Raw genomic sequence first — 13,504 nt, forward strand, 5'->3', positions numbered from 1 at the left:
GATTGGGTAGTCAGATCTTCATAATTCAGGGCACTTATGTGCTTATATTTTTTAATAGGGTTGTTAGATTTTCAATCTTTTGAACTCGTTGGAAAGGTTTCTTGATCACCTATTTATCGACAGGTCGCATGATATATCCGGACAACGTTTTCATCGAAATATATGAGATCCGGTCTCTAAAAAGTTCATAAATAACACTTAAGTGCTTATAACTTTTGATGGGGTTGTCAGATCTTCAATCTTTTGAACTCGTTCGAAAGGTCTTTTGATCACCTATTCATTGACAGGTCGCGTGATATATCCGGACAACGTTTTCGAAGAAATATATGAAATCCGGTCTCTAAATAGTTCATTAATAACACTTAAGTGCTTATAACTTTTGATAGGGTTGTCAGATCTTCATTCTTTTGAACTCGTTGGAAAGGTCTTTTGATCACCTATCCATCGACAGGTCGCATGATAGATTCGGACAACGTTTTCATCGAAATATATTAGATCCGGCCTCTAAAAAGTTCATAAATAACACTTAAGTGCTTATAACTTTTGATAGGGTTAACAGATCTTCAATCTTTTGAACTCGTTGGAAAGGTCTTTTGATCACCTATCCATCGACAGGTCGCATGATAGATCCGGACAACGTTTTCATCGAAATATTTGAGAACCGGCCTCTAAATAGTTCATAAATAACACTTAAGTGCTTATAACTTATGATAGGGTTGTCAGATCTTCAAAATCAAACTCGTTGGAAAAGTCTTTTGAATACCTTTCTAAAAATGTATAACATGACGGGGTTTCTTACAAAAACCACCCTTTTTACATTCTTCCGGACTTTTGCTAGAATCGTTTTTTAGCATAACTTTTGAAGTACTTTACTAAACTTAATAATTTTCAATAGCGACTTATGGGACCCCAAGACGGATCGAATGAGACCAATACGGTCTAAATTGGTTCAGCCAGTGCCGAGATAATCCAGTGCAATTTTTTTTATCAACATCCCACCACACACACAGATATTTGCTCAGAAAGTGATTCTGAGTCGATAAGTATACATGAAGGTGGGTCAAGGAGGTTCAATTAAGAATTTCGTTTTTCGAGTGATTTTATAGCCTTTCCTCAGTAAGGTGAGGAAGGCAACAAGCAAAAATTTATTTTTTTCTGAACATTTTTAAACTTTATTAAAATTTAGTCAAAATAAATTATATTGTTATAATTTCCAGGAAATTAAAAATCAATAGAAACACATTTTTAACAAAATATCAAATGCAATGTCCCAGACACATACGATACAGCTATGTATTAGGATGTAGCAAAAATGATTTTTGGTGGGCCGATTTATAAAAAGCCAAACTTCAAAAGGCTGTACTGCCCTTGATCGCATAAATGTCCTATATGCATTTTCAATACTTTTGAGGTATTGATGTAGTTTAGTTAAAAATCGTGTTTTTAAAAGCCAGCAACATCCAATACTTTGTTCTAGAAATCTAGAGGAAATTTTGTATCACCAAGATTTTTGTTACTTAACTTTTGCATAAAGATTTTTGTTACAGACTTTTAAATATCTTCAAAACTATATCCCCTAAAGTATTGTCTTCAATGTTATTAACAACAAAGTTTGACTATTTTTGCAATCAGATTGTTGCAGTTACAGTTTGACAATTCTGGAATAAGAAGACAACAACTTCCTTGATTGCTGTGCACCCTTAAAAGTGTTTTTTTTTAATAATCTTGGGAGCAGTTTGGTGATTTAAAATTATAGTGTTATTAAATGAAGATAATTGAAAATCATGATTTTCATTTTCTCAAAATGCACAAAAAATCTGTTATAAAACGAGATGGTTCTTCACATGTTTTGATAGTATTGACAGTCCCACAAAATTTGAGGTTAATCAGAGAAGGTCGATCTAATCTTCACTAAAAATTACAGTGCAAAATGTTTATATCTGAAAAAAAAACTATAATATTTCAATCCTTTTAAATGCTGCCATGCAAATAATGATGTTGGATTTTACAGCACATTGTAACAATGCAAATGTATCAAATTATTAGTTTGGTAATTACTCACTCAATATATGTACTTGAGCAAATAAATTACAGCTCCGATAAAATTGGGTCAAACTCTCACACACGCGGACCGATCCCGCTAAATTATTATCAACCGATCATAATAGGTCACTGAGCACCGCCACATCAATCCACTGCTGGCCAATTAAGCCACACATACCAACACACAAACACACACGCAAAACCCCGAGCCCTAATCGCTCCACTGCGCACTTAGCCGCTGTTATTAATGGTTTAAGGCTGAATGGGGGGGCAAAAAAATCGCAATAAATTACATCTGTGGTTAAGCCACTCCTCCGAACCACGGGAGGACTCTGACGAACGCTTCTGCCACGTGTCCCACTGCCCAGCATTCGTTTTTTTTGTGTTGTGTTCATCATCATTATTAGTGGAAACCAAATCAAAGTATTATTGATACACACATACTGTATACTGTATTGAGTTTGTGTTGGAAGCAATACGATAACGTACGAAACAAAAAAAAATGAAGCCATCTACTAGTGCATATATCAGAACAGATTATATTTGTACGTATATTCATCAAAGATATGCAAATGTTAACAGCCAGCTACCAATCACAACAAACAGAGCCAACGCTGAACAACAAAACAACTACAAATGTAAACGTGAAATAAAGTAATTTGAAAAACTGTCACTACAGGACGTGACCCATTGCCCGCCTGCAAAATTTAATTTGTAATCTTTATTTACGTTCGTGTTTTTACAATTCAGTTTTACTTTATTAAAAAATCTCATACATATATACTCGAATCGCTGTGTTTGTGTTTATGAAATAATCTTCTTCCTTTCCGTTGAAACCCCGTTGCTGCTTCGGTTCTTTTGATCATCCATCCTTCACTTTTATTAACCGTTGCGTTTCGTATTTCTGGGACCCTAAATGTGTGTGCGATTTTTTTTTTATTCATTTCTAATTTCATTCTGATTTCAAAATGCGCTCCTTACTCGCCTACCCTACTATCCCTTTCTCGTTCTATCTTTGTGCGTGTGACTAACTTTCCAGCTGTCTGCCAGATTTATGAGTTAAACGATTGCGAAATTTTGATTGAAATCAAGACAGCTATGAAGAATCCTCCCAACTCGTTTCTACTTCTAATGCTTTCGTATTGTGACTGTGAAACAAACTAGAACGCAATTCTTTCATCTTTCCCTTGGTTTCATGACTAATCTTACGTTGGAAATCATTTTCAAATTTCTCTGATTTTTTACCATTTTGATTAGATTTCTTCAAATCACTTCTACTCACATGGAGAAATGGAGAAGAGTTACCAATTTCTAGATATGGCAGAGGGATACCGTTTAAATGGTTTGAAAAAGCCCTAAAATTTAAAATTTGTGCATTTTTTTTTAAATTTAATTTATCTTTTTTATGTAAAAGTCATTTTCAAACAATACATGAATTTTAAAAAAAACAGATATTAATTATTAAATAAACCTTGTCGTAAACATTAAACAAATATGCACCGATGACGATGGATCTCCCAACCTCAAAACTGCCGTCTCGTCTATCTAAAACTATCAATCTTGAAGCAATTTCCGCCCCTGTCTGCATACATTCATGTAACTTTCCCCTCCTTTTCTGTACAGTACCAAGTGTGATAATTTCATTTGAAACGTTTCAAACGTCACTCTGGATGACACTTTCCGCCCCTCCCTCATCACGCACACGCTGCTGGAAAATTGACCAACTTTTTCACTTTCCAGCTGGTGACGCGAGCTTTCCTTCTTTTTGTCCCTCTCCTTTCAGTTCAGAATGTGATCTCCGACAGTTTGTCCCTCTCTTGTTCTGTGTGTTAATTAAGTTAATTACAATATAAAAAAAAATACGCACACAGCTGGTCCCCAAGGCACACAAACGGTGCTTCTTTTTTTAGGAACTTTTGAGTATTTCTTCACGCGTTGAGTTCAAGCGTTACTTCCAGAACTCAGAACTTTGCTTCTACGTTTTGTTTATGTTTGTTTAGCTTTTATTTTATTAGTTTTCCATCGCTCATTCTGGAATTTTATCGTGGTTGCATGAGATATGACCATAATCGAGAAGATAGAAATCTTCAAAATACATACAAATAAATGTGACTTTTCGCTTTCGAAAAAAAAACCTAAATCGGGCAAATTTCACAAGACAACCGTGCCCGGCAGCTCCACCCTGGTGTGTGGGCGTGACGTGTTTGCCTAAGTTTTCTACAAAATTGTTGAGTTTCGTCATTATTTCTGAGCTGAGCAGCTGTTTTAAAAATACAACGAAAAAAACACAAAAACACAAAACACCACAAATACTAACAGAAAAAAAGGATGACAATCTACAGAAAGGCGAAAAAACGACTCGAAACTTGTCTGGTGAATGAGAGTGCGAGTGCCTGGGTACGTAAGTTTGAATGTGAGTGTAATGCTTGAACAAATCAAGTACCGCCACGCGAGATCGTGAGACTCGGTGTCATTCGGACGTGCTCAGACACGTGGAAAATTGTGAAATTGTACAACAGAAGCGCGGTTGTTACACAAAGACACTCAGAAACTCGTAATTAGTCTGTTTTTTTTAATATGATTCACGTGTGCACTGTTGAAGTTCAGTAGATACTTGTGTCATCATTGAGAGTGGTCCTGGAACTGGAATAACATATTATCGCTAGAAAAGGTTAATTTGAAACAAAACCTAGCTATAAATCTACTACGAAATTAACGACACATCAACCAGAGTGCACCCAGCTTATTGAGACAAATTATAAATTATTTTTTGCAATTCCGTCGTGAAACTACTTACTTTTCCTGTCATTCTTGAATGACGCAATAGCCTACTTTTCTGTACCAAAAATAACAGAATCGAATAGCAACACTTTTCAAAATAAATGCCGAAAAGTTCTACTTTTCAGCACTCAAATGGGTGCTGAAAAGTTGAACTTTTCAGTACTTGTTTCGAAAAGTAACACTTTTCAACATGTTTTTGATTTAAACGATTTATTGACAAAATACATGAAAATTTGACATAAAATTTCATTCAGTGTGTGTTTCTTGGAATTGCAAAAAATGTTGTATGGAACTCGTTGCAAAACTTGATTTTTTCAGCATTCTTTGTATTTATCCAACTCGGTGAACCTCGTTGGATAAATGTACGACTCGTGCTGAAAAAAACCTCTTTTTGGAACTTGTTGCATAAACTACTATTTAACACTCTTTTTAATGCATCCCTCAAAATACTGTCTTCCAAAATCATCTACAACTAAATTTATTTTTTTTGTAATCAGATTGTTGCAAGAACGGATTCGTCACTTTGCATATTTTGGAGCAAGAAGAAAACAACTTCCTTGGATGCTCTGCACCTTTAAGTACAAAAAAAAAATACGCAAAAAAATGTACCGTAAATAGAGGTGACATTGAAAGGTTGATGATGGAATCATACTAGGATTGGTGGAGAAGTTTTAAAAGAACCTCAAGAAATAGTTTACAACAATTTTTAAAAGATTCAAAAGTTAGTTTACTATAACAATGAAAACACTTAAAAACTGGATTTCTGAATACTTTCAAAATTTCATACTTTTCTCAGCAAAAATTAGTACGGATCGGAAAACGGACTGCAATATCGCATTTTTTATAAAATTTTACACGAAGAAAAGCTACAAAATATTTTCAGGATTATTTTGTGAGACAATTTTATAAGTAAATTAAGAAGATTGGTAAATCCTAAATACAAAAAAAAAACTATTTTCGCAAGAATTAGAAACTTTTTCGTTCTGGGTTGCTGTTTTTGTGAATGTTTGATGGCAACAAAAATTGTAGTTTTTATGAAAATTCAATTTTTAATGACTTAACCTTAAAATTCAAATACATGCCATTAAAAGTTAGTAAACTTAGTTGAAGGAACATTTATTTGTAATTTTATCTAATAAAACATTAAAAAACTAACTTAAAAAAATTACATGATTGATTCAATTTTCTCACATATAAGCTAAAATTTGCAAGAAACACAGTGACTTTCAAAGTCAAGTTTTCAAGTTATACAATTTAAACGAAAATATTACTTAAAGTGTGTCCTACCATAGTAGAGAAATTCTCTATAAAATCAGTCTTTTTAAGAATTTTATTTTTTGTATTTTTTAATATGTCCATATAATTTTCCATACAAATTTGGCAGCTGTCCATACAAAAATTATATATGAAAATTAAAAAAAATGAATCTTGTGAAGGATCTTTTTGATCGATTTGGTGTCTTCGACAAAGTTTTAGGAATGGATACGGACTACACTGAAAAAAGTGATACACGGTAAAACAATGGAGAATTTTTAATTTACTTTTTGCCACTAAAACTAGATTTGCAAAAAAAAACTATATTTTTTTTTATTTTTTGATAGGTTTTGGGGGACATCAAATGCCAACTTTTCAGAATTTTTCAGGATGTGCAAAAAATCTTTGACCGAGTAATGATTTTTTTAATCAATACTGATTACTTCAAAAATCAAAATTAAGTCACAAAAATTTTTCAACTTCATTTTTCTATGTAAAATCAAATTTGCAATCAAAAAGTTTTTTTTTGTGAAATTTTGATAAAGTGCACCGTTTTCAAGTCAAAGCAATTTTTAGGTGACTTATTTGAAAATAGTCGCAGATTTTCATTTTTTTAAATAAGTGCACGTGTTTGCCCACCTTTGATTTTTATTTTTTTTTTGAAAACCTGAGAAAAATTCTCTATATATTTCTTTTTTTTAACTTTTTTGATACCCTTAGTTGCTGAGATATTGCCATGCAAGTGTTTTAAAACAGGAAAATTGTTGTTTTTTAAGTCTCACCCAAAAAACCTACAATTTTCTAACGTCAATATCTCAGCAACTTATGGTCCGATTCACAATGTTAAAATATGAAACATTGGTGAAATTTTCCGATCTTTTTGAAAACAATATTTTTTAATCAAGACTAACATTTCAAAAGGGCCAAATATTTAATATTACGACCTTTTAAAATATTAACCCTGGTTTAATTAATTTTTGAAAATATTTCTATTGAAAAGATCGGAAAATTTAACGTATGTTTCATATATTAACATTGTAAATCGTACCATTAGTTGCTGAGATATCGACATTAGAAAATGGTGGATTGTTTGGTGAGACTTGGAAAACATAAATTTTCATGTTTTTAAACATTTGCATGGCAACACTCAGCAACTAAGGGTCGTATCAACAAAGTTCAATAAAGCAAAATATAGAGAATTTTCTCAGCTTTTTGAAAATATTTTTTTTCAAAAGTGGGCAAACATGTGCACTAATTTTTAAAAAATAAAAAACTGCGACTATTTTCAAAAAAGTGATCTAAAAATGGCCTTAACCTGAAAACGATACATTTTATCAAAATTTCTCTGAAGTACTTTTTGATAGCAAATTTGATTTTACACAGAAAAATTAAGTTGAAAAATTTGTGCGACCAATTTTTCGATTTGTTGAACAAATCAGTATTGATTAAAAAATCATACTCGTTCGAAGATTTTTTGCACAAACTGGAAATCTTGAAAAATTGGCATTTGATGTCCTCTAAAACATATCACAAAATGAAAAAAATAGTGTTTGTTGCAAATCTAGTTTAAGTGACAAAAAGTTAAATAAAAAATCACCAACAAATTTTTTACCGTGTATCATTTTTTTCGGTGTTGTCCATATCCATACCTACAACTTTGCCGAAGCCACCAAATCGATCAAAGAAATCCTTCAAAAGATACAGATTTTTGAATTGTCATACATCATTTTTGTATGGACAGCTGCCAAATTTGTATAGAAAATTACATGGACAAACTAATGATGCAAAATGGATTTAAAAAAAATCCAAAAAAAACGAAAGAACGAAATCTGAGGGAACTGCTCAGTACATGTTTCAACCGGTTAAATAATATTTTAAAAAACAATTGAAATCCTATCAATGTTCAAAAAAATTACAGCTGTAAACTTTATTTGAAGGATTAAAAACTCGCCACTGATACTTGGAATAAAATTAACATCAATAAATAAATCAAAATTTCTAAAATGAAAATTATAAAATGGAGTTTTGAGCAATTATTTCACCTGTAGTTACGCACCAGAAAATAGATCATCAGTTTTATTTCAATTTTTTATATTTTCTATTGCGAGCTTTATGCTCGGCTAGAGTACAGTCAACTAAGCTAAGCTATGTTTTATTTCAATTTTTCATATTTTCAATTAGGTAGACTAAAATCAAATGCAATCTTGGTGTAACTAAGCCAGGCTAGGCTAGGCTTCCTACCGCCTTTTTCTTTTTCCAAGAATTCCTCAAATATCCCACAAAAAAAAACCATTAGAAAAAGCCATCAAAGAATGCTCCCGAGATAAAAATTCCTCCCGCAGTTGTAACTCTTTGAGTTGATTTCAATGCACCAGCATTCCATTCTTCCCCGGCTCAGCCCACAGACAAAAACGAAATCCTTTTGGCACCAATCACGCAGTGCCAGCCATCCAACCCGCCAGGCCCCACAGGCCATACCAGCTCATAAAACAAATCTTGCTCGAACCCTTTTTTGCTGGGACTCTCCCTTCCTCCAAACCAGGTCAACCCGGCCATCGTCGCAAGTGTCCACAGGCACTGTGCCTCGATAAATTCCCGGACCTGGGAACCCTGCCAAGATCAACTGCCCCCCCGACAGTCACGTGATTGTTCAAACAGAACGTTGTCACGTTGAAAGAAAAGAAGTTTGCACCCCCTCTGGTGGTTCGGAAAGGCAAGCAATCAAGGGAAAAACGGTCGATTCAAATGTGTTATTCCGGTTTCGGGCCAACTCTCTTGTGCGAACAGACACACAAACATACGCACTCGTTAAGGGGTGCTAAGCGGCCATTGCTGCAAACTGCTCCCATCGAAAACAAAAACAACAGTGCACAAAAACACACACACACAAATACTCACACCCACAAAAAAAAAGAAAAACACAGAAAACAACAAACGCCTATCTTAGTCCAACCCTTAGAACAGAGATTTCTTCCAGAGCGAATGTTGTGTGCCGAAAGGTGCCTCCCTGTACGTACTTCACTACGACAAAAAGGGAACAATAAAAGTTCGCCCGCCCGCCACCCACCCACCTTGTGCCAATACAGCAAACAGTCACCCACAAGTACACGGAAAAACGAACACACACACAAACACATACTCACTAGCAAACACTGACTGTTTGTATCGCTCTGGTTGGGCAGCCACAGAAATCATCGCCCTGCAAATCGGGTGTGTCAACCGAAACACAAAATCACACCCACACACAAACATACAGGCACCCTCAAAGTATGGATTAGGGTGGCTCACTATTGTATGGGATTCTTTTTTTAATGCTCAAATCTAGGTAGAACAATGATTTTTGGATGCCTTTTGGGTCGCAAACTTCGAAGCAACTCAATAGCGTAAATCTCTGAGAAAATTCTCTAAAACTTCAAACGATACAGCATGTTCGAAACTGGTCTAAAGCCAGTTTTTTTTACTTTATACCAGTTTTGAATGCGCTGTATTTTTGGACAGTATCTTTTCCCTGAAAAAAGGTATAAGGTTAACTTGCTCCTGTTAAAAGGTACAGCATGTTCAAAACTGGTCTAAAACGTGATTTTTGCACTTTATACCACTTTTGAGTTTGCTGTATCTTTCGACTGTATCGTATTTCCAAAAAAGTATGATGCTTTGTTGCTTCTGTAAAAAGATAAAATCTGTTTAAAACTGGTATAAAACTGTATCATTTGACTGTACCTTTTCCCGAAAATAGTACCGTAATCTGGGGCAAATCGAGACTTCAGTCTGAATAGGGGCAGCAGTTTTTAGAGCACTTGAAGCTTTTAAATTTGGAAATGGATGTACCCATTTTGTTGGTGTGAGTCTGTTCTAACCGAAACCAACAAGAAAAATCAAAATATTGTGCTCCAACATGGTTAAAACTGCTGGTCCAATTCGCCCCATGTGTCCCGATTGACCCCAGTTTACGGTACGATGCTATCTTACTTCTGTAAAAAAAATAAAGCCTGTTCAAAACTGGTATAATACATGATTTTTGCATTTTAGACCAGAATCAAGATGTAAATATGGGTCAACTTACACTTTTGGACTCGACATTCACCGGTTTGAACCAAACTTAGAGGGAACGTTCATCTATTGATAGTTAACAGAAATCCCAAGTTTGGTGCTGATTGGACCACCCCTCTATTTTTGACACCGCTTTTTTACGATTTTCTAAAAAACTTTTTTTTTTCTTTAAATCATAACTTTGCAACTATTTGAGCAAAAGACTTTCTACAGGTTGCATTTAATAGAAAATTGTCCAATAAATTCGATGAAAATAAAATTTTAACCATTAAATGCCCACTAATATTTTATTTTAACGTTTTAGGTATTAAATTCAGTTTTGGCCAATTTCTTATATTTTTATTTATTTTATTTTATCAGCATCGTGTCCCCCGAACAATTTTACATAATAATCAATGTAGACCTCAAACTAAAATGAACTATTGGCGAGATACAGCGATTCTACTGAACAAAGTTTGATTTTGCGCTGCACTCTGTCCTATGTATTCTAATCCGAAATAAGTTTCTCACATATAAAAACCAAACTATGAGGGATTCATAACCTTTTTGTTGAAAAGTACACCATGTACTTCCGAGTACTGTGAAAATCAAACTTTTTTCAGTAAAATCGCTGTATCTCACCAATATTTCATTTTAGTTTGAGATCTACATTGATTATCATGTAAACTTGTCCGGGGAACACGATGGTGATAAAATAAAACAAATAAAAATATAAGGAATGGGTCAAAACTAAATTTCAATACTTAAAACGTTAAAATATAATATAAGTGGGCATTTAAGGGTTAACATTTTATTTTTATAGAATTCCTTGGACAATTTTCTATAATATGAAACCTGTAGAAAGTCTTTCGCTGAAGTATTTGCAAAGTTATGATTGAAAGAAAAAAAAGATTCTTTTGACAGTAGCAAGATAGCACTATATATTCTTGGGGAAATTTTAGAGAATTTTCTTAATTTTAAAGCTCTGATGTTTGAAAAATTAGTTCAAGACAAAATTTCCACTTATATTTTTGGAGTTTACTTTGAGCAAAGCACCTAAAAACCTTGTTTTGGTTTGATTTGATCATAAAAAGCCATATAACGACGAGTCAGTCATAGTCTTTCACAACTTTACAACCTAGTGTGAATTTAAAGTTAATCACGAAGCAACCTAAATAAAATCAAACACCACAGTTCTCTGCCAACCTTTTAAGTTCAAAGCTTTGACAAAACTGCTGCATGTTCTGTTCACGTAGCAGTTCCCATCCGATTTCCTCTAAGTACCAAATGCCAATCACAATTGGGGCTGATGCTTTTCAACTCTATTCATCCAAACAACTCAAACAAAATTCTTGCAACTGATACATCCCATACCCCACGTAAATCCAAGCCCGGAAATTTACCCGTTTATCTGCGTAACTTTGCCAGTTTCGCCTTTTCCCGTGCCAACCGCCATTGCTTCTTATCGGTTTCCAGTGGAAACCACCACACCGCAACCCCACCCCCACATAAGCTTCACTTCACCTTTCTCTCTTGAGCACAGAAAACTTTTTCCCCGGGATGCTATTTTCATCTTTTCGTTTCAATTACTGTAACGATAGGCAACAACAATAGCATCCTCCCCACCCCCACCAGCAAAGAAAAATACTCGAACAAATGCGAAATTTTCCCTGCGAACCAGATAAATCAGTCCACAATTCTCAGAAGGATGTACGAATTTTCTCCGTGTTTAATTTCCCGGCTCTGTATCACTCCACTGTCTCTCTGTCTGTCTGTCTCTCTCTATCTGTCTGTGTTTTTCACGCAACAAAAATGTAAATTATTTCCGACCGGAACAGCAAAAAAAACTCCGTCTTTGCCTCGTGAATGTCTTCGTGTTTCTTGTTGCAGTAAATTATATACCTTTTCTTTTAAGTTATTTCATTTTATAATTGTATTCCGTTCCGTTTCGTTCAATACGCCTCAGTGTAAGTGTTTGATAAGCCTACCGGAAAGCGACGAACCCCCGGAGAACGGGACTCCCGGGACGGTCCCCGAGAACGGTCATACTTCTCTTTCTCGGGAGGGAAACGAGAAAAAGCGCAGATTTCTGTAATTAAAATTAACAAACGAGAATCTTTCTTTTTTTTCCCCCACTTGCCCAACGTAATGACGTACCGAAATGCTAATGAATGCAAATAAGAACTGGAAAGATCCGGCGTTCGAGAAAAAGCTCAAAAGATGAGAGACGAAAACTTTGACGAAAGCACTTTTCGTTTAATTTTAATTATGGACAGTCTGTTGCTTTGGCTCGTTCGTTTGTGTTGTTATCGGCTTTTTCGTTTATAAAAACCTAGAGATTTTGCATATTGGAACCGTTTGTTATCATATTGGTGTGATTATTTTTGTTTCTTAATTTAAACTTTTGTTTCATCGAAAACCAATCAAAACAGTAATTTTAAGCTAAGTTCGATGTGACACACAAAATAGCCAATAAAAAGCTTGTTGTCAACTGTCGCCAAAACCAGCCAAGTTCCCACCGTTGTAACGATGATCTTTTCTTTTCTCTTCTTCTCTTTTTCCCCCACAAAAAAAATCACAACGAAAATCCACAAAAACTTTACGAAAAACATCGCCAACATCTTCGCCGTCTCCCTCGTCCATGTCGTCACCGTCTTCGTCGTCGTCGTCGTCGTCGCCCCCTGGAATTGAACGAAACACTCATCGGCTCAAAATCGGTCATAAACATAAAAAAAATAACAAAACAAATGTGCCCCAAACAAAAATCCACAAAAAACACCAAAATTGTTCAAATCAAACTACTAAAAACCACAAAAAACACAGGATTTCACATTGGATTTCTACTTTCGACAATTTTGGACTGATCCACGTTTAGCTTACAGAAAAAGGCCGGGTGTAGAAACACTGTCAGTTGGATCTGAGTTCATAAAGAATATTTGGGTACCCGACACGTTTTTTGTAAACGAGAAACAATCATACTTTCATATAGCGACTACTAGTAATGAATTTATAAGAATACATCATTCTGGATCTATAACTAGAAGTATTCGGTAAGCGAAAACCTCTCAACACCAACCCACTTCAGCAGCTGTACTAATCTCTAAGCCACACACTAAGTCCCCCCTTACGCTAAGCAACGGAAAAAAAAACGCAACGACTAGAATTAGAACATGAGTGTTTTAACTGCTTTTTGTTCGACTATGATTTCCGTTACCTAGTTCATAAGCAGGTGTCTAGACACGTAAGATGTCCCCGATGCCTGACGTCCCGGACCCCTGTTTCCCACCCTCGAAATAAGCACTCTTACAATAAAAAAAAACTTAATTGAATTGAAAATTAGCAGTCTCAGGGAAGCTGACTTGGTGTTTTTTTTATCTCTGACACTTCGGACAACGAT

The 13,504-nt window shown here is 34.8% G+C and overlaps 1 protein-coding gene across 14 annotated transcripts in view; it reads left to right on the forward strand.

Moving 5' to 3' along the window:
- LOC6040746 (gamma-aminobutyric acid receptor subunit beta) overlaps positions 1-13,504 on the forward strand; it is a 144,688-nt gene that overhangs the window by 74,074 nt on the left and 57,110 nt on the right. For all 14 annotated transcript variants that reach the window (XM_038263979.1, XM_038263981.1, XM_038263983.1 and 11 more), the window contains exon 5: positions 12,931-13,157. In XM_038263979.1, the coding sequence (XP_038119907.1) occupies positions 12,931-13,157 (227 nt within the window). The remainder of the gene's footprint in view (positions 1-12,930; positions 13,158-13,504) is intronic.

Source organism: Culex quinquefasciatus, chromosome 3, assembly GCF_015732765.1.
Source record: "Culex quinquefasciatus strain JHB chromosome 3, VPISU_Cqui_1.0_pri_paternal, whole genome shotgun sequence".
Lineage (NCBI taxonomy): Eukaryota > Metazoa > Arthropoda > Insecta > Diptera > Culicidae > Culex > Culex quinquefasciatus.